Genomic DNA, 23,139 nt, shown 5'->3' with positions numbered 1-23,139 from the left:
ACTCCTGGACGCACTTTTATTAGCATGCAAATGTACGTGATCGCTCACTGAACAATTGACGTCAAGGGAAGCCGTCTGTCCAGGCGGTTTTGCAAATTATATATTTTATGAATGAGTATGCTCAATTTGGAAATGGTGCCCTATTTGATGTTGCATTGAAATAAATAATAAAATTTAAATGCTGTTGATAAAGTTGTTTTTAATCTGATTTTTTTTTTTTTTTGTGATGCAACTTTTTTTTTTTTTTTTTTTAAACATTTGTCATGTACCCCTTGCAGTGCTCCTACATAGCCCCATTTGAGAAACACTGGAATAGAGAGACAATCATTTCACAATAAACAAAATATTTGGGAAGCGATTAGACAGCAGCTAACACTGGCAATTAACCCCCTTTTTTTAGCCAACAATACTGTTTAAAGTGTTACACTTCAAAAAAGTGTGAATTCTGAGCTAACAGTTTTGTGCTAGCTAATAGTTTGGTGTTATTAGCTTATTTAGCTGTATTAAAGCTAATGTTTGGTATAATGATGCAGCTGTTGGTTCCTAATGACTAATAAAAATGTGACAAAATCTTTGCGATTCATTGTCTAAGTTACTCATCAATCACTAGCCATCCCTAAATGGTTTGTTAACTTCATGACACAATATGAGCATTGGAGCTTCCCATCCAATTCCTGATATAGAAGAATCGACAACATGTGAAGACAGTGAATGGGTACTGGATGAAATAATCAACCCTTTGTCACAGTGGCTACATCTACTTCTATCAGAAGTGTAACAAAGACTACTTGCACTCATCTAGTGGTCGTGGAGGTTGTTCAAAAAAAAAAGTTGCTTCTCTACACTGTCCATCTTAGTGCTGTTAGATGTCTTTTGTAATTCTGCTGCAGAGCAGGTGGTACCAAGTCATGGAAGAAGAAGCCATTTTTTTCTCATTAAGAGTCCATATATGTCAGCATCTGTGCATGGAACAACTCAGGCTCAATGTTTAGCTGCTTTTTCTAAAAATATGTTGACCTCAGATATATCATCCCTTTCTATTTTATTTACTTTCTTAGTCATTTTTTTGTTGCCTTCTTTTCAGAAAAAAGCAAAGATGTTGTCTTGTGAATAAAAATGAAACCGTCTTAGATTTTCCTCTCTTTTTTTGTTTAAAATCTCTGAATGACCCTTGAGGTAAATAGCAACTGACAATCCTTGCAAGGTGCGGAAGACTCAAGGCTGTTTGCAGTAAAGAATAACTCATAAGGCCTCTTAGTCATGAGACCATGGTTGGATTTATGGTGCTGTGAAGGTCAGCTGAATCAATTTCTCAACATGGGAGTTACAGAGAACACTGTAAGCTTTAGTCAATGAAGTAATAAATCTCTTGGCTGCTATCATTTGTCTCCCCCCCCATCTCCATCACCACCTCTGCACCTCCATCGCATCTCTTATTGTCCTATATATGGCCATTTGTCATGCTCTCCATCTGCCTCCTTCCATGTCTGCCTCTACTCCTCCTCTTTCACACTTTGTTTGACTTATCTCCCCTATGCTTCCTCCCTTCTCCTTTCCCCTTGTATCCTCCTCTCTCATGGTGAATCAACAACGCCCCTGACATTGTACAGCCAGCATGGAAGCGCTGCGTGTCTCAGTGTGTATATGTGTTACCTGCAAGTGTGCAATTATGTGTGTGTGTGCTGAGGAGAGACTGTAAAAACAAGCCTGCGGGACACAATGCTTCCGCTCTGCCCTTTATCTTCTAACACTGGCATACAAAAACAAGTACACACACGTACAAGCGTTTGTGTTTGTTATGCCTGTGTCCTCCGACATGTTTGCAATGCTACCTTTGGCCTCCTTGTGCTCTTCACAGATCTCTCTGATGGCTGCTAGACCCTCCTTCTCATTCCTCCCACCTGAAAGGGAAAGAGACACACAGAGAGATTAATACAATGTCAGACAAACCCCCAGAGGCTTAGAATAAAATAGTAGATTTTCCTTTTTTTTTTACCCAGATGTTCTATCATCTCCTTAAAAATATATTGCCAAGAAGGGTTTTTCAAATGAAAAGAGTTCTTACAACCATTTAGCCCTTGAGGGAGAGCTCTATGCGAACATGGTTTCAAAAGCTGAGCAGTGCTTAGGAAATAGCATTTATTATACCATCAAATATGTATAAGATATGGAAAAAAGTAGGCCTGTTGGTAAATAACATCATGACTCAAGCAATCTAAGAAATAGAAAGATTTACATTAAAGCTGGTGTGTATTTTAGTGCTTGTCCAGGCAACCAGAGATGATGGGAACTCAAAATAGCATGTATTGATGAAAAATCACCTAAAGCACCAATCAAAAGCTGAAGTAGAAATAACCACGGTGTAAGAGTCACCAAGGATTTCCACTTGATTGGCAAAGTTATGTAAAGTTACTGGCAATTCAGTCCTAAGAATACAGCAGAGGAAAGTTTGAACATCTTTTCATGAATAAAAAATCGCGTTCGTTTTCACTCAGAAGCAGTAGGATTGTGAATTACACTGAATACTGTAATATTACAACACGTCCACTCCAGATGCCCTCATATGGGGATACTGTCAATGAGTCTGACTCACAAACAGACGTTGTGTTGACAGACAATGTCTGCATACAAATGAACTCTGCCTCTTTTCTAGACAGGGGAAAGTGTTTCGGAGACAAAGGTGATAATTTTAGAAAAACACACGAAGGGGGAAGAGACACAAAGCTGGCTGCCAGTCATCATGTAAATATGAATGTATAAACAAAGAAGCTAATGGAACTGTAAGGAAAAGTGCTGTAATGTGTTTTGTCTCCTCAACATTGAAAACACTGGTCGAGTTACTTAGAAGTTCAGGCCAGATTCTAGTTCATCTGGAGACACACACAATTTGCTGTTCACATAAACAGTGATTATGTCAGTATTAGATTTGTATTCCGATTGCATAACTGTCAGTCCATTCCACCTTTGTGACTTTCCACAATGACAACGTCAAGGACTATCTTCCTGCATTTTAAACAGAAACCAGATCAAATCTAAAACCCAAAATTGTGTTACCTATAGATTCTGCACTTGTGAGCAATTTCTGCATGTAGAAATAAACAGACTAAAGGCCTGGTTCCATCAGATCTGTGTCCGGCACCGCCCCCTGTTGGCCCCTCCCTAGAACCGCCACTGATCAGATACGCAAGACTTCTATTTTTGCCGGACGCCGGAGCAAGACGCATCAATTCAGCACAGAGCAGATGGAGCGGGACAGGAAGACAGGCACCAAAACAAAATACCCGGTTAATTTTCAGAATAAAGCACTCTGTGTTATCGTTAGAATGTATTTAACTTAACTATGACAACAAAATGTAATTTAGAGCGGAGCCAGGCCTGGAGTCAACAGGTCAGGAGGAGGAGGAGGAGAATCCATGATTTAGTGATTGCTGTGGGAAAACCTCGGTCACATGACTCCAGCTGTCTGGCGGTCCTGCTCCGTGCTGCGTTCCGAAAACACAACAGGTGGGTGTTGATGGACGAGAGAGCACGGAGCCAGACCGCAGCGGATCGGAGACGGAGCGGACATGGATCTGGTGGAAGTCCCATGTAAGTCAGTTCAAAGGTCAAACCCACCTTTCTTAGTCTTATTTTTAAATGTTGGATTGGTGCTGCTCGGATTAGGATGACAATGGTTTATATTTAAAACACACTTGCTGTATCAGTGAGTTTGGAGTTCTTTCTGTTGCATTCAAACAAGCAGATAATAATTTTAAAAAGTGTTAACAGTTAGTATTAAGTAGTATTCATAAGACAAAAGATACAGAAGTAAATAGAGTAATCTTTTACAACAAATTACAAACATAGCAGAATAAGATTAAAAACAAAAAATGAAGGAAAATACAAAACAACTAATGTCTGGGAGCAACTTTTAATCTGTAGCTAGGCTGAGCAGGTCGGTTTCAGGTTAACGAAATAGATGATAGAGCCCCCGACTCTTCCTAGATCCCTAACAGTCTTAGACAGCTTGTTGTAGTGGCTGATGTTGTGGTGTTACTGTATTAGATTTAGAAGAAGATTTATATCCCTGCTTAAAACTACATCTCACAATGACGGGCACACAACATCTGCTTAAATTCTCCAAGCACTACAGGTGTCTCTGGTTGTAAGTCCTTATGAATGCTCCATCATCCTTTCATCCTCACAATGATTTCATCCAGGTTGAGGAGAACTAGAAAGAGGAAAAGACAACTTTTTGGCTGCACACCTCGGGCACAAGTGAGAACTGTTTCGAGGCAAACACAGACACCGCTCTGTCAAACATGCAGCCAGAGATAAACGTATATAATTACTGCATACAAATTAGCAGAGATAAATATTCCATGAAGTGATGAGTCAATCAACAAAACACTGATTGACAGAAAAATAGTCCCGCTTCTCAAAAGTGACAGCGACGTACACACATTTATGAATACACACACACTCTCTTTTCATCCGTACCTATTTTCACAAACAGCCTCGGAGCCCACTCTCATTTTTCAGTCTGCGCACACACACAGACACACTAATCTTGGATTAGCACGCAGGCCTTTTCAAGGGCACAGCATCATTTACCTTGATGCACTGCGGTAAAGGATGGAGCTCTTCAGGTTGATGTGTCAGGAGGGTCACACAAACACACACAAATGCACAATGATCAGAAAGAAATACAACTCATCTGCTGGTCAAATATCCAAAAGTCACTTAAGACAAGCATTTCTTTAAACACACATTTCTCCACAACTGCTTTGGGTTAAAGCTCTTCGTTAAAATAGCCACTGATTAAAAACATGCCCGGAGGTCTCAATTTGCCCACTAAATATTTTTGGAAGAATGTAACCTAATTACTTTGCTTAAATAATCATGCTGCAGCTGAACAAATGGGTAAACTGAGTGTGACATAGAGGAGGAAAGTCTTAACAAACACCTCATAAAGCCTCACCTTCAGTAACATTAATCTGATGTGTGTGTATTAACTACAGGGCTCAAGACACCACAAAGACGTATTGATGGAATAGATTTACTTTGTTTTAACATCAAATGTAACAGCTTTATGATGTCAAGATAACGCTTCAGTGATATCCTAACAAACATCCATTTATCCGTTAGTACTTCTCCAGTTACAGGCAGCAAAGGTGATATACAGTGCACAGGTTCTGGTTTTAGGCACAGTGTTTAGCAAAGCTCCCATAGTTCATGGAGAGTTCAAGAGAGTTCTCTTCAAGTGTCTGAAGAGGACTCTAAAAGTTAGGAGTGACTCCCTGGAAGAGTGAAGGAGTGGGAGAAGTGTGTTGCTGTGTCTCTGTGTGGAGTCGCATTGGAAAGAAGGATCCTGACAACCTCCTGCCAACACGGAGGTAATATTAACTGCATCGAATCAATTCAAGTCATACGGCCAATGTAACCTCCATAATCAGACCTCTTCCTACCTCACTAACCTCCTCCACCCACACATTCATTCCCGCAGTCTCCACTCCTCCAAACACATCTGTGACTGTACTGACCGGCCACGACCAGAATCACAGATCAAACCTACTGATTAAATGACTGCCAATCATTGTTTTTTTCATGTGTTGCTTCTCTTAATGGTTTTGGTCTTTTTCTACAATGTGATTTTTGCATTGAGTCTTTTGAATGTTTTTATTCAACTTTATAAGACATGCTGCTGATCTCTGCACTTAGTGTTAGAATTTTAAAACAAAGATGTCTATTGTCTAAGATTAAAAAAAACCTTTAACATGTTGCAAATCTGAAAAGCTGTTTAATAAACATATGCTTAAAGGTATTTAAACGAAGTTAAGTGTTGGAGTTTGCATTATTAACATTTTTGACTACAATATTTCCCTTTTACTGCAAATGAATATCGGCTCCAAATATCGGTTATCGGCCTTCTTGACTACTAATAATCGGTATCGGCCCTGAAAAAAACATATCGGTCTATCTCTAACTAAAAGGTGACGTCGACGGACTGCCGGCCACTGATTGGTCAGAGAATATCGTCACCAAAGAGTCATGAGCGCGACGCCCAACACAGGAATCAAACCTGCCATTTTTAAAAAAACATCAGTAATGTACAATGTCTGCACGCAAAGTTTCTCTGTGGTTTCTCCTCTCTCGCTCGGCCTGCAACAAAAAAGCCACAGACCGAGCAGCAAGTACACCATTGCCCCATGTCCTCTATTGTTTGTGATTGTTGTGTTTGTGTTGCGTTCAAAATGACGTGAACACAGTTTCGTGCAGCTGTGTTATGACGACCCCGCCCACCGTGAGTCGATACTCAGGCTGGTGGAAAAGGTACCCAAACTGAGTAGTCGAGTCAAGTAGAGTAGGGCTGGAACTGTTTAGTGGAAAAGGGAAATCAAGACACTCAAAAGCCCTATTCTTAACAAGTGACCAGGATGAAAGAGCAAGACATTGATGTATAATCGAGACCTCCAGGTGAGACCAACTGAAGTCAAAGCCACGTGTTTAAAGTTTGGGACACAAAATGAACAGGACGAAGAAGAAAAAAAGTCCCACAATCTGGTTCTATGGCATTAAAATCTGATGTGGTCGACATCTGCTCTTTAAAAAGGCTTTGGTTTGTTAAGCCCAAAGAGATTAATGATAAACAGCTCATCAAAGGTGAAACAGGTTATGTGTGTTATTGCATAAACACGCCTGGTGTCACAAAATCAATCGTTTGATAGGCTCTGGGATTAATATTCTGCTATCTATAACCGTATGATCAGGGAGCGCAGATAGCCGGAGGCTGCCAGATTGTCATTATTCAGACTGGGTAAAGAGCAGACTGATGGATTTGGATGTAAAATGCAGTGTTTTCTTCTGATTTTTCACAGAAAACACAAACAGATGGAGAGTTATTCTTGTATGCTTTCATGTTTATCAAAGTGTTTTTACAGACAGAATACATATCAACCCTTACAGATGCTCATGAATTATACTTTGTCCTTTATACATAACAGTTTTCTGATATTGTGAGATTTTGTGTATGACTAGTCGGATGTTTGTCACCAAGATGCACATAATAAAGGGTTCCATCCTGCTGCTGGCTGTTCTTGGTTAGTACCAGGGGAAGAAGTCAGTCATTTCTCACCACTTACTGAATGCAAAAAATGGCTTATTGCTGTAAAAGGATGTTTACATTTCCTAAGGTAAACCGGATAGATCTGAGGACTTCCTGGTTCATGGGACTTGAAATCACACGTGAAAGCAGTGAGACGAAGAGTTCAAAGAGGAAATTTCATCAAGCCTCATTCAAAATATGGCCTCCAGAGACTTCTTCTCCCTCTGTAGCAGAGTACAGAGATAATTTCCTTTTGAGTCCAATTTATCAATCCCACACATCAAAATGTGTTACATAAAGCTGATTTTTATGGCACCTTCAGACTAAAGTAATTAAGTAATGCGTTTGGTTATCAAAGGCTGTTTCTGTCACTGCCCGTTATTCGTGGCTTTATAAAATATTGGAGTTTGGCGCTGATTAGAAAACAGAGGGAGACAGAGAAGCTAATTAGTTGTTTGAATTACAAGTTGCCTTGCCCTTAAATCAAAATATTATGTCCCAAAAGCAGAATGAAAACATAGTCTTGCCCTGATATTAATGTTAGTGACTGATACAAACACAAAACTGATGCCTCATTTCCTAGATACACTATCACAACAATCAACAATCCCCTCTTCTTTTGGTCAGTTCATTGTGTCTTTTCCTGTGTCTTCCTCGTGTTATTCCCATAGACTGTATAAATAATGGACGTAGTATCCGTGACGTCACCTATCTCTTCCTGAGTGCTGTTTTGAAGCCAATCGACGGAGGCAGCCATATTGGAAATGTGCAACTCAGCCAGGCAGAGTGTGACGTAAAGGGGAGGAGTTTGAGCCTCCTAGCCAACATCTATGCGTTCCCGACCGGGAGTCAAGTCAGTCATGTCCTTATTTGGGCAAAAACTCATAATCTTAATATCTAATGAACCGTCGCGTTGGAAAAAAATTCACCCCCCGTACAGTGTGTGCCGATAGAGAAATTAGCTATGTAGAGCCAAGCCGTTTTTTGAACCAGGCTGTAAACATGTTTATTAATGCTGCAAAGATCGTCTTTTTTGAATTGGTGTCTATGTGGTTTCTGGTACTTCCGGAGCCAGCCTCAAGCGGATTCTCGATGTATTGCAGTTTATAACACTTCCGCATGGGCTTCATAGTTTGAGACTGGAGGTTGCCGCTTGGTCACTCCTCCCTGCTCCCTGTGCTGTTTTATGTATCTTCATTTGGACCTTTTTGGATTTTTTGAACAGACATTTTTTAAACACGTTTTGTTTAATCTTTTGCCTTCTTTTGTTCTTTTTTAAATAAATCTTCACAATTCAGCACGTGTGTCCTAAATCTTCAATATTTTTTGCAAAGATAATTCTTCCAAAATGAATTAACTGCAGTTTTGTTACCTTACTCAAAACCTGGGGCTCAAACACTCTCTGTAACACAAGCACCTCACTACTACTACACCTGAAATTTGCATCAGCTCCATTAGCAAAGAGAGATCCACTTCACTTTAAATATTCTCACTCCATGAATTATCTGAAGAGGTGGAGGTTTTTTAAACACTCTGCTGTGGGATCAGCTTAAATACCCAAAGGTTTACCTTGGGCTACAATACACCATAAACCACGTTCTCTGTGTATTGATTTCATTTGTTTGATTATAAAGCTGAAGTCTCACTAGTGTTCTGCTGCAACTGTTTCCAAGGATACCCTGACATTGACTTTTCAGAATACACACAGAATGAATAAAGCAGAGTTTTCTTCAAAGTTTTAAAGCTTGTGAGCTGAATGAAAAATGCAGCTTCACCCTGGAAACCGGGCATGAAAACATGTTGATGTTCTGTGCACGATGCCTCGGAGGTGTTTGGATCCTGCGGTGGATTAGCCCTGTTGTGAAAAACAATTTCTAGCCTTCCCCCAAAAAACATGAAATCTGAACGTTTTTTAAATAGGTCAGTATCAGTATTCACCACCCTCAATTACACGTCTTATTGTGGTACAGATCTAATTAGAATGTGTAACAGCACACTTCCCCCCTCATACTCCTGTCTGCTTGAGTTTCCCTTTCTTTGGCTCTGTTACAGGGATTTTTTTTGCTCTCATGAGCTTTAGTCATAAACAGATCGAACCATGTGGTGGTCGAAATTTCCATTAAATAAAGGAAGTATTAAGCTACAACAGAAATAAATCCAGCCAACACTACAGATTGCGCACTAAAAACAACAACAAAGGGTTAACTAACGTTGATTAATTTTATAAGGAATAATGGAAAAATGCCAGCAAACTTATCAAAGTCAATCTGGTGTAAATCTGCTGTTTCATACTGGAATACAAGCCTTTAATCCAGGTGATTTATTCAGGATTTATTCAGGTGCGGTAGACAATGGTTCAGACTTTGATGGCCATAAAGTAAACAGCACAACCAACCCAGATCAACATTAGGCAGAGGCTATTTTTTGTGGCTATATTACCATTATTTGCTTCTTATTATCCCAAATTATATTTCTTAATTACTCAAATGACGGCACAGACTATAAAATCACAGTAAAAGGTGAGACAACTCATCAGTGCTCTAGTGATGCCACTTGAACAGTCTAACCTTGAATATTCTTTTAAATGGAACAAAGAAGAAGCAAATGTTTCCATATTAAATAGTTGCCCTTTTTTTTCTGTCAATCAATACACATCTGAAGAACTTCACTGATTGACTTTTCTTAATCAAAACATCTCAACATTTTTAGTGGATTTTTTACTTAAAGCTCCTGTGAGGAACTTTATTGTATTTACTGTTTCATCACAAGAAATCCCATTCTGCTCTCTTTTTACAGGCAAACGCATCAGACGCCTTACCATGGAACATGTGAAAAAAAGGCTACATCAGCAGCTTACAGTTAATCACTTGGTCTGACAACTACCCCCTACCAGTGATTTCTGACATTGAAAATAACTCTATAGAAACAGTCACTCTTCTTGTTGATGGTCTTGTTTTATAACCAGATAAAAAAAACTCTTCAGTGGAGCTTTAAGTTTCAATGTTTTGTGTTTAATAGCTCTATTCGCGCGTCAAAATTGTGTGTACAAGAGTGCCCAAGACGCGAAGTCAAGACGCGAAGTGTGATGAAGGCGGTTCCCTTATCACACTAGTCTGTTGTTATCAAACAAGGTTGAGCTCACTGACATTGAAGGGGGAAGCCGGTTGTGCTAAAGGGGGCAGAGCTAACTTCCTACAACAACCCATAGCTGGAGTCAAGTGACAGACCTAAGAAGAAGAAAAAAGAAGAAGCGTAACGTTAGCGCTGTGCATTGTGGGAAACAGTACGTGAGGCAGACTGGTCCGATGCATACTGTGAACATTTCCTGAATCAGTAGACATTCAGGGAGTTTTGGCATACTGCAGATTTTGCTCTTGTTCACATACTACTTACTACATACTGAATTTTGGCCAAATCAGTACATACTGCTAGTATAGTAGGCGGTTTGGAAAACAGCAAAAGTTTTTCACAACTCACAAGAAAATCCCACCTCCTCACTTTCCTCACAGTGAGCTCCTGTTTATTCCTGATCCCATAAAAAGTAGGTAGAGTCACAGAGTTTGGGGAAGCTGTACAGACCAATACCTGCGTCTTTACATTGATTTTATATGTAATTCATTTGCGTGAATTATTTTATTCGCGTTTGGTGTGAACGTCCCATCATGCAGCAAGTAGCGAGCATGTCCAATCGTATCAAATTCTTTAAATCCCTAAAATAGTCTGCAACAAGATGTAAATTTAGATAACAATCACATTTGGAGTTAATTCCAGATGTTTTCTTTTTTTTAAAAAGAGCATCCATACTTTAGCTCTCTGTTGTGCTTTGTGAGTTTGATGTAGAATATTATGAATGCTAATCTGTGATGGAGATTTACACCAAGAACCAAACGTCTTGTCCGTGGCAGAAAGTGACATTTAACCAAAGTAAATAATCAGTCAAGGGCTTTATTTTTTCCAAAAAAAGCCTGTCATGGGAACCAATATGGTAGTTTAACCACTTAGAACTTGGATTATTAAAGAGGTTTCACCAGGGCACCTAACCTACAAGCTAAATTCCAGCAGTACAGTTCAAAAGTGTAAAATGTGAAAGCCCTGTGTAGCTTTCAAAGCTGTTTACGACCACAAGCCTTGGATTAAGTGTTTTACTCGATGATTTGATAACTGACTTTTGTTGAAACCAAACCCATGACTACAGACTACAAGCAGGGATTTAACAGTGGAACTTGATCCATTTACATTAATGGGAGCAGCAGAAATTGCATTAAGCCACACGGGAGTGTACATTTGAGGAGATGCTAATGGCGGTAAGCTCAGCTGACAGTCGCTGTGAGCTGCTGGGAGAAGCCTTTGATTAAAGGGAAAATGGACTTCCTGAAAACATTAATCTCCAGCAAAATTCTCCAGACAAAAGAACAAAGCACCACAACACAACCAATCACACAGGATGGCATCTAACCACTCATGTGCCTCTTTCACAGAGAAACAGAAGTAATGGTTAAGGATATACGACTTCAGACACTGTCGACTGAATGTGGACTGATGTTTGAAAGTTTCTCAGTCTTTGTTGACACAAATTTTCACAGGGCTGCTGCTGTGATAATATTGTCTTATGTGAAAATAAGGGGTTAGGCTGACCATCAGGGCCTGCTGAGGGACCTTTAATGCACGTCATTAAAATTTCTAATTCAGGCTAAGCTTTTTATCATCTGAACAAAAGATTTAAACACATTTTGGCTCTGAAATGTAATCAGAAGTTTCTGGGAAGGTAAAAAAATGCTTGGTTTCTGAAGGCCAGATGATGTTTTCTACATTTGAATACAGAGATGGCACAAACAATGCTTATTTTGTGACCCAGTCTAGACCCCTTAAAGTTTGGTAACGATACAGGATGATGGTTTTTCACGTCTATATGTTTCACTCATTTTGGAAAATGAAGATCATGCTAAATGCACACACTTTCTTCCATGGAGCTGCAGATAACATAACATAGAGCACTCAGTTAAATTTACAAAACCTCTGGAGTGAAAAAATGGGAAGCTACAAACACCAAATTAATTAATTAATCAATTAATTAAATGTAGCAACCGAAAAAATCTCTGTTTTCCAGCGGGTGAGCAGCATTGGCTGACTTCTGTGCCGATCTCATATGGACATACACATACAGATGGACATATGTGTTTGTCAGGGACACAAACACGACCAAGACTATGTGTCCCACTCCCAACCAACCCTTTTGTCAAGCCGTTGATATATAACACGTAGATGGATGAGATCTACCCAAACCCTCTGAACCTCAGATGACTCATCCTTATGAGACAGCTGTCACTCTGTGTCACTGTGACCATAGACTTCATACTGGAGTATACTTCCTGCACGTCATTGACAACACAGACATATGCTAGAATATAATTTCATTAATCTTAGCACAAAATTCTTTGGTTGAGCCAGGACACTTTGATAACAAAGCCTCAGCATGTGACTAAAAAGATTGACGTGAGACAATCACAGGACATAGACAACAATGATGAGTATAATCAGAAAAATATATTAAAATAAAAATAAAATAGTCACCAAGTGTAATTTGTTAAGTAATTTATAAATCATTGAGGAGTTAAAGAGAAAGCAGCTGAAGAGAGTGAAGCAGTGAACTTCTCTCTTTCTCTCATTTGATTTATAAATGAGTTAAAAAAGGAGTGTCAATGATGGCAATATGAATCTACAATTTAAGCATTATGCAGAAAATCTAACTTGAGTTTGATCTTAATAGATAATTTAACAGATTGGGAAAGGGTTTGACTCAAAGTTGGGGGAGATCTATTTAAGTGAGTGAGAGACCTGGTGTAGTTTTAAAGATTTCAAAAGAGTTAATGATTGATAATGAAAATTAACATTGAATTTCCTTTTGAGACAAGCAAAATAAAATGTTTGTTTTTGCTGTAAATTGGAGGAAAGGAAAATATGAATCAACGAGAATTCTCATCAACAAGTTGGACCTTGAAAAAGTTGAAGTTGGCCAGAGTACTTGAAATCAGTCTTTGCATTAATTAGCTATTTAAGGGCTGCTGGTGGCCTAGCGGTCTAAGCGCCCCACATAGGCTACAGTCCTCATCGCAGGGATCGCCCGTTCGATTCCCGGCCAGTCGACCACTTCCTGCATGTCTTCCCCCTCTCTCTACTCCCCATATTTCATGTCTCTCTCCAGCTGTCATATCGAATAAAGGCAAAAAGGCCAAAAAATATAACTTAAAAAAATAAAAAAAATTGCTATTTAATAGTTATTAAGCTGAATTGTCAGTGAGCAAGGAATAGCTCAAATAAAATAACAAAGATAGTGTTGTGCTTTTGACTGCTGGAGACACTGCAGACCAAATAAGAGATTTAAAGGTTATTTCTCTGTTGTGTTGCTCTAACCAAACCAGACATGTTTCTTTGCTGAAAACCCATGAAGTCTGTGCGTGCGCTTAAGTTTAGGCACAGTTGACTTTAGTCTGGCAGCCATGTCCCTTATTCACCGTGCACCAGTCCAAATTATTCATAAAAGATCTGATAAATGTTTGGAATTCAAGACCTCTTATTGCTGTCCTCCCTCCGGCTGCTCTGTCCTGTGCCGATGCTGCGGCTGTGTCATAAGAGAATAACATTACACAGTTAAATGTGTGGAGGGGTTTTCTACATTTTAAGGACTGCGATTTGGGGGAAAATATTGGGGGTTTGAGAATTACTGTCTGAAGTGCCTCTCTTGAGGACATACCAAGATGGTTATGTAATCAGCTGTTAAATCTGTAGAAACGTTCATTCAGGGATGATGTTGATATTTCATTTTAAAGTCTGTATCGGCTGAGCCTGATGATTTGTGAATTTTATTCTGTGTAATTATTTGAAATGTGTGGATTGTGAGGTTGAGGATTGAACAAGAGCAACAATGATGCAAGTGTGAGAAAAAAAAGGAAACCAAAACAAATGCAAGATATAGAGTTGCACCCACCCTGTTTTTTTTTAAGTGATAATAAATTAATTTAGGGATGGAAGCTTGAAGTTGGTAACAGCTAGAATTATACTTTTGCTAATGCAACACAACTCTCCCTGCAAACAGTGCAGCGAACAATGCACATAAAATGGAAAGAGAAACAGAATTATTAGGATTTCATATCTCTCTTTTTGCTTTCTTAGTTCTCGACACATCATGCCCACGGATGTGTGAAGGTAAACACAGAATTTGCCACCAACTCTTGCACAAACACATACCATTTATCAAGATTAAAAATTATTTCTCCAGAGAAACTGGAGGCTCACCGGCAAGAATATGAAACTCTCTGACAACAAGAGGCTCTCCTGTTACAGTTTAAATGTGCAAACAGCACTACATCAATATCAGATGATGTTGCAACAACAATAGCCAGACAAATACAGACTGTCTCACAAACACAGATTCCTTAATAATAATTCACAGATTCATGAATATGCTTCAAAGCTGTTTACTTCACAGCCTCCAGTCAGAGGAATCAACAAACTGAAGGTGAAATGATGTTAATCACTGATGGATGGAGCCTTGAACTGGAGAAAGACAAGGAGACATCAGAGGTGTAGGATCAACATATTTAAGCACACGGCTCATGGGAGACAGAATGAGTGAGTGATCTGAACTATGTAGTACACTATGCTGATAGGTTGGTACTTAGTGGCACTTCAAGGCTGGAGGAACAAGACGGATAAATACACGGTACATGGACAATGTGGGTTCAGTCAGCTTACAGTGCATGCCTTCCAAGACTTAGCTGAAGGGAACAACATTAATAAATAATTGCTGCAAAAATCCCAGATCTTGTTTTATGCAAAAAGCCTCTCATAATCCTAAATTTGCATTTAAAACACAGTCTTACAACAGCCTTTTAAACATCCAAGCACTCCAATTTTTTTTTCTACGTCAGCTCACAGCAGAGGATCACACAGATTTTCTTAGGATGAGAGCAAACTGTTCTGATGTTATTCCAAACCTAAGGATAGATCTGCGAGTATCAAGAGGCACCTGCTGTTGACCGTGTGATGCTATGTGAAGAAATCTGACAGTGGCAGGCTTTTAAGTAAGGAGAAACAGAGGGTTCCTGCCATATGATTGGCACTGGGGGGTATTTTGTATTCACTATATATTAATACACAGGATTTTAATCATAAGACAATAAATCTGTGGCCTTCTGTCTCTGTCACATGACCAGTATGGATGATGGATCATACTTTATAATAAGGGTTCAGATAGCTTTTTGACAGAAAAATACAAGCATCCAGGAAGCAGTTACATTTCCAGACTCTTTCTATTACTTTGCCCCATAGGTATCGAAGCGTATTGTCACTTTGTATATTCTATAGTCTTTCTCTCTGAGGCTCCTCTCAAGTTTCAATTTCTACTTTTCAAACAGCTGTCCAAACAGACAGCATGGCATATTGCTTAAGGGAAAATCAAAGTCACCCTTTCAGCATCTGTTGTCAAATGCCAAGAGCCAACAAACACACTTCATCATGTCATTTAAAAAAGTTAGAAGACTTCTAGTCGACATGAGTGATTGTGGATAAGAGCTGTAATGTTTAAGTGAAATATTTCAATAGTTTCCTTGTTTATTTTGGACAGTGTGACAGTCATGAGTACCAGTGATTTCAAATAATCTCTGAAAAGTCATTCATTCTTTATCAATCTAGTCGTAATGATACAAATAATGTTACTTCCCTTCTCAGACGCCTTTACTCATCCTCTTTCTATTGTGTTAGTTACTCACACCGTCTCATTCAACTGTCCTTGGCAGAGCCAGCAACTCATCTCAGTTCTCCATGTGTTCCTGCAGCATAAATACCCCAACTCATCTCCGCCTGTTTCGCAGTGATTGAAGCATCATCATCTGTGACAGGACAACAAGTATCAATTCTGCCTTCAGTTTCACATCTGCATGCAAATGCTTTGATTAGCTGTCATGTTTGCTACTATAGACATGAACTCCTGTCTACGGGATTAAATTATGTTGTGATACTTTACTTTTTGTTTCATAGAAATTTAAAAGAATCCTGCCCAAAATTGTATTGAGCTCCATTTATCTAAAGCAGGGGTGTCAAACGTGTGGCCCACGGGCCAAAACCTTAGACTGTAAATAAAATGGACAGCGTTGCTCCGCCTTTTCCCATTGTATTGCTTTGAAGCCAAAAAACCCTGTTCCAGTGCGCAGCCATTGTGCATTGAGTCTGTCCTGTAGAGAATTTCTGTGGTTGCCTCAGTAACAAGCTCCACCCTACAGCGTAGCGTCACGAGATCCTATGGAGTATCTCTCTGCGGCAGCTGTCAATCAAAGCAAACCCGGAAGTAAAACCCCGTTTTATAACCTCTAATAAAGAAAAAAGAGGCCTTGAACACAAAACAGTCAAATAATAACTACATATCACCACAGCATACAGATGTGAGAAACATTCAAACCACGTTTATTTATTTTTTGAAGTTTGACTGCAGTCCCATTCAAATGAACGGGGGAGAAGGAGTTTTTGACCTATACTACAGCCAGCCACTAGGGGGAGAAGCTTTGGTGGAAGCTTCACTTCCAGCCAAGCGGCAACCTCCGGTCTAAAAATGTGAATCCAATGCGGAAGTGTTAAAAGCTGCAGTTCATCGAGGATCCGCTTGAGGCTGGCTCTGGAAGTACCGGAAGTCACATACACATGAATGTGAAAAAGCCGATCTTTAGAGCAGAAATAAACATGTTTACAGCCTGGTACAAAAGACGAGTGTAGTCTGGCTAGCTCATTTCTCGATCGGCTCACAGCTGCCTGTGGGAACACTGCAGCTATTGGCTAGGAGGCTCAAACTCCGCCTCTATACGTCACACTGGCTTGACAGAAGCAATATGCCTCCCGCCAACGATTGATCTCACAACGGCTCTTCAGAAACAGATGGGTGACGTCACGGATACTACATCCATATTTTATACAGTCTATGCTTCCAGCCAAGCGAGCTGCACCCCTGGTCAAAACCTGCCCCCCAGAGGTTCCAATCTGGCCCGTGGAACGACTTTGCAAAGTGAAAAAATTACAGAGAAGACATTAACTGTAATTTTTCAATAAAAGTATCTACTATTTCAGATTTGTCCTCTGTTGGTCGCATAAAATCATAGTGCCGACAAAGCGCCCTGAACGTACTCCGGGTTTTTTTTTCTCAAAGTGAGAAAATAGATTACTTGCTGTTTGCATTATCCAGTTGAAATTCATAAAGACTTTTTAGAGCACTATAAGATGATCCACTAACTACAAATACCGGCACTACACCCCTGCATAGAACACTGTTCATGCTGGAGCTGAGGGGTCCAAAATAATCAACTTTACCTTCTTCATTATTGTGATCTCTGTTCTTTTGCAGTAAATATTACACTCTGTGTGTCAGGTGAATGGGTAACCTATGTGTTTGGTGTGTTTGCAGCAGGTTTCAGGGCTTAAAGAGTAAAATATTTGGCCCACTATGAGACTCATCATGACGAAAAATACAACAGCTGTTTTTGTAGAAAGATAGTTCATTAAATGTGAACATTTTCAGAATGTACTTGTACTTTTTTTGCACTAAAACAAAGGGAATAATTCAGAGTTGTTGTTATTTATAGGTTATTATCTTATGATTTTACTGGTCCGGCCCACTTCAGATCAACTTGGGCTGTATGTGGCCCCTGAACTGAAACGAGTTTGACGCCCCTGATCTAAAGTGCTGTTCTTTAAATACTTAACTGGTTGTTGCATTTTATATAACACTGTTGAGGCCTCACTTAAAAGTCACCCCAAATGTGAAGGTGAGCACTCTACCACTGTGGTGTTGAAAGTTGTTGTGGTATATTTGACTGGAAACAGATGGTAGTCAACCTCTCAGTAGCATATTTGTGCAGTCATGCTGTGAAAAGGTTGCATCTGTTGCCCTGGATCTGGTTCGTGTGTCAGTGTTGTGGTGCTTGCTACTGTACCTATGATAACATGCGCCCCCAGTCTGGCCATGTGGCGGACTACCTCATAGCCGATTCCCTTAGCTCCTCCTGTCACTATGGCAACCTTGCCATCTTGTCTCGGCATCACTGGCAGAGGCAGAAGAGGACACACAGATATCAGGAAGAATGTCATTTGATGAGGAAGCTGCTTTGAGATGGTTCACAATATTGAGACATGAGAAGTCAGTGTTGTTAGACAGCTAAAGTCTGATGAATGTTTTCTATGTTTCTTTATATCTCAAGTACTAAATGACTTTTACTGTATTCAGAAGCTGTTTTATCTTTTAGTTTCACTGTGTTTTCACAGTATAGTGCTCCTACAATAGTTCAAAGAGATCTAAGATATAACCAGACTGACTATCAAATAAGAGCAGACATCCACTGAAAATAACATGGGGGGACTTTTAAAGTGCATATAAAATAAATTGACCTAAATTCTGCTGAACTTATTATTAAACGATTTGTTTCACCTGCAAGGCCTAAGACAAATAATGCCTAACATCTTAATATTCTAAAGATCATAATAAATGACTGTATTATTAAAACTGCTAGAGCAGTATTGAGTGAACTGGGGATCAATTCTTCTAAGAAGTTGCACTGCCCTTCATCTCAGCAATATATATTTCATTAATTAGCAGAGGTGTCAAGTAAAGAAGTACAAATTCTTTGTTACCTTACTTAAGTAGAAATTTGAGGTATCTATACTTTACTGGAGTAATTATTTTTCAGCTGACTTTTTGCTTCTACTCCTTACATTTTCACGCAATTATCTGAACTTTCTACTCCTTACATTTTAAAAATAGCCTCGTTACTCTTATTTCTTTTCGGCTTGTTTTCCTTCCGGCTTGTCATCGTTAAAAAAACAAAACATTTATGTATATTGAAATTCCAATAAAGGCTTTTGATAACATGCCTGTGACGTTTGACTTTTTGCACCATTACAATACTTATAGGCAACTAGTCATCATGTCTTCCGTGATTTTCATGGCCATTTTTCAGATAATATGAATGATAAGAGAATAACTTTTTTGTCACTCATGGTTAGTGGTTGGGTGAAGCAAAATTTTTATCAAACAACTGTGTTTACTCTACAACAGAAACTACCCAAGAAACCAAACATTCTGCCAGGGTATGTATACTTCTGAGCACAACTGTATATGTTCTTTAATGTTTTTGCATTGTATGAAAATGCCTTCATTTTCAATGGGCATAAATGCAGCTGAAACAGGTGCAACCCAAATACTTAAAGGCCCTGTGAGGAGTTTTGAACTGGCTGAGAAACAGTCTGAAAATGATACCGATGCCTCTTTATGACCTTCAATAGCAAACAAGACCATCAGCAACAACACTGACACCTTCTCTGTTGTCATTTTTAATGCCTGAAACCGCCCTGAGGGGGTAGGTGCCAGACCAGATGATGGACATCTCGCTTCAGAAACAGACTTTATTTTAATGTTTCATGAAAAATAATCACATTGCCTGATAAAGTTGACTGTTAAACGACAACAGGACGAGGTTTTTGTTGAAAACACTACTTTTGCATGTATAGGACAAGAGATAAGAGGTATCACTTTGTCCACAAGGGGGCGCCAGAATCGATACAAAACAAAAGTTCCTCACAGCAGCTTTAAACATTAACATATTAATATAAAATTATAGTCATTATGGCATTTAGAAAAGTGTTTTTTGGGGAGGTGGTATAGTGCACTATAGGCCCCTGTGTCGTAGCCTAAGCTTTTGTCCTTAATGGCATTTATTCCCCCTTACATTACTTTTACTTTTATACTTAAAGTCGTTGAAACCAGCACTTTTTCACATCTACTTGAGTAAAAAGCTTGAGTTGATACTTCAACTTCTCCAGAAGTCTTTTTAAACCCTAGTATCTATACTTCTACTTGAGTAATGAATGTGAATACTTTTGACACCTCTGTTAATTAGGTTGTACAAATCTGTCAGTCAATCAAGTGGACTAAACTTTAGTTAGGACACTTGCATGTTCTTCCCCACCAGACCAAACTCCGTTATAAAAAGTGGAAATTTTAACATCCACTAATAGGTAACACATGCAGATGCTTGAAGGGTCATGCTTTGAGAACAGAAAGACCCATTAAGCTATTCTGTGCATTTCGGCTGTTCTTTTACAACAACACATCCCTTTATTTCACTCATGTTTCTATGAGCAGCTCTCCAGCATTAGCTAACTTGAACAAGCTAGCATCACATTGACGTCCCACCGACACATGATTAATTACCTAACAATGCCAAATGCATGTAAGTTTATTTTGATGAATGTTATGTTTTATATTGCAAAATTAAACCAACCTCCGTGTTCACACATGATCTATGCTGTGTCTACAGTGAATCTGTAACTATGCAGAGAGCAAGCTGAGAGTCAAACCCACCTGGCAGCCTAAAAGGTCTGCTGAAAAGCTGAACCAGCAGAACTTTAAGACCAAGAATGTATAATTCTATTATGGGAAAAAGATAAGACCGAATAGCCGACAACATCTCTGCCCCGGTTCTCTAACGGAGTGAGCGGTGCATGTGAAACGAAGCCCCCGGTGTAGAAAGTGAAGTTCCGGCTATGGGGTGCGTTCCAATATGAAGTCATCCATCCTTTCCTTTCCTCCCTTGCCTCATCTATAAATAGCCTATAATGATTCCCACGGAACGGAAAGATATTAAGTGGGGGTATTTTCAGAGGTGTCAAAAGTATTCACATTTGTTACTCAAGTAGAAGTATAGATACTAGGGTTCAAAAAGACTTCTGTAGAAGTTTAAGTATAACTCAAGCTTTTCTATAAAAGTGTAAAAGTACTGGTTTCAATGTATAAAAGTAAAAGTAATGTAATGGGGAAAAAATGCCATTAAGGACAAAAGCTTAGGCTGCGACACAGGAGCCTATAATGCACTACCCCACCTCCCAATAAAACATTTTTCTAAAGGCCATAATGACTATAATGTTATATTAATATGTTAATGTTGAAATATTTGGGTTGCACCTGTTTCAGCTGCATTTATGCCCATTGAAAATGAAGGCATTTTCTCACAATGCAAATACATTAAAGAACCATATATATGAGCATTAACACTACTGAGCATTAACATGTTTCATGGAGTGGAAGATATGATGAGTCATTGCCTATAAGTATTGTAATGGTGCAGAAAGTCAAACTTCCCAGACATGTTATCAAAAGCCTTTATTGGAATGTAAATGTACATGAATGTGTTTTTTTTTAACGATGACAAGCTGGAATGAAAACAAGTCGAAAAGAAATAAGAGTAACGAGGCTATTTTTAAAATGTAAGGAGTAGAAAGTACAGATGATTGCATGAAAATGTAAGAAGTAGAAGTAAAAAGTCGGCTGAAAAATAATAACTCCAGTAAAGTATAGATACCCAAAAAGTATACTTAAGTATTTGTACTTCTTTACTTGACACCTCTGGTTATTTTGAAATCTTTTATACTGCAGACAGTTTATACTTTGACATTTTCTGAGAGTGCCTTCTTGACTAATTGTCCTGACAGCTCAGTGGCTAGTTGACCTCGAAAAATACTGATCTCTTGCAGTTAGCCATCACTTATCTGCAGAGGTGGAATATGATTGAGGTGGCTCTTCACTGCTGCTTGGCTGCTTGATGTTCCATATGATCGTTCTCTGTAGATCCAGCATATTGCTCCCCTCAGCTCAGTGACTATCTTATTAACTCCTGTCAGAGAGGTCACACATGACAGAGGCGACAGAAGCAACAGAGGCATGATACCACTCCAGTTTTGAGCCATAATTTCCCAGGATAGGTTTTAAGAACATGTGTCTGGACCAGTGCAGATTCTGTCTACAGCTCTTCATATGCACTTTGGCTGACTGGTGGATGTTAGGCTTTCATCTCCAGGGATCATTTTAGTCCATCATACCAATCTGCTCTTTTCTTAGGTTAGTCATGGAGCTATAGTCAGCTTGGCTAAAAAAAATCATGATGGAATGATGAAAAAATTGAATCCTGTGGTTTGACAGAAATATATCTTATGTGATACACAATATCATCCAGTAAGTCTTTTTTTATTTCCTAGATTTGAAAAACATTGACATCACTTAATATTTTCATATACTTTTTTAAATTTTGGGAAAAAATGTGTACTTTCCCATTATTCCACTGACAATCTTAGTGTCAGTAAAATATTCCCTCTTTCAGATTTAATGACACCTCATGTCACAAATCATGACTTCCAATCAATGTCATACACTTACACATTCATCAAAGCTGTTCATTACTTTCACCTCAGTCACGATGCTTTGGGGATTCTCAAGTGTGTTATGCTGGAGTGATCACATTTTGCAAAGATGCTAAAAGACCTGTCACATGCTCTGAATGACAACCTGCTTCTAAATGGAAATGTTTCATCACATGAGTGCCAACATAAAATGCAAAGAGCAACCATATAAGCCAGACCTCAATTACCAAAGCATCCATTCATTCATCCACCTGCTTTTAAGCAGAGCATAGGAGAGCTCAGCTGTAAGTGGTTACATGCTGAAAGTGGTTACATGAATGCCCTAAATGCGTTTAATGGATGGTTGTGAAGCAAGGAGAGATCTTTTACGAGACAAAAGATGTCATGCAACCTTTTAATGTCTGATGAAAGTTTATTTTAGTCTCTTGGAAATACCACGAAAGGACACCTGCTGCACTGAGTCACCTTCCCATAACAAAATGTTAAAATGCTAATGGCTGTCACTAGACCAATTGAAGCAGGGGGGGCTGTGTGAGAATGGAAATTGATTTGGGGTGAACATTTAATCCATGTTTAGTTGCTGTTAAACATAGATTTATATACTGAGAATTACATTGTTCCTTTTTAGGTGACTCTACAGAAGAGAAATCCCCCTTTCTGAAACTACTTAGACTGTTTAATTTAATTAACCTTTTAATAAATGGCAGCTTGTCCCTAAGGGACGTCAGGGCGCCACCCCACCGCTCCCCACAAACCTTCACTGAATGAAAAATATTGTGAAATAAGAATATATAGAAAAAGATAGATAAAGTGTACAATGTATC

General features: G+C 39.1%; 1 protein-coding gene across 1 annotated transcript in view; it reads right to left on the bottom strand.

Moving 5' to 3' along the window:
- LOC117820159 (dehydrogenase/reductase SDR family member on chromosome X-like) overlaps nucleotides 1-20,677 on the bottom strand; it is a 50,208-nt gene extending 29,531 nt beyond the window's left edge. The window contains exons 1-3 of the mRNA XM_034693838.1: nucleotides 20,484-20,677; nucleotides 18,061-18,168; nucleotides 1,833-1,901 (exon numbers count right to left, since the gene is read on the bottom strand). Coding sequence (XP_034549729.1) covers nucleotides 1,833-1,901; nucleotides 18,061-18,168; nucleotides 20,484-20,589 — 283 coding nt within the window. The 5' untranslated portion in view covers nucleotides 20,590-20,677. The remainder of the gene's footprint in view (nucleotides 1-1,832; nucleotides 1,902-18,060; nucleotides 18,169-20,483) is intronic.
- Nucleotides 20,678-23,139: the final 2,462 nt, after the last annotated feature.

This window comes from Notolabrus celidotus, chromosome 10, assembly GCF_009762535.1.
Source record: "Notolabrus celidotus isolate fNotCel1 chromosome 10, fNotCel1.pri, whole genome shotgun sequence".
NCBI classification, from domain to species: domain Eukaryota; kingdom Metazoa; phylum Chordata; class Actinopteri; order Labriformes; family Labridae; genus Notolabrus; species Notolabrus celidotus.
This window is presented reverse-complemented; position numbering and strand designations above follow the sequence as displayed.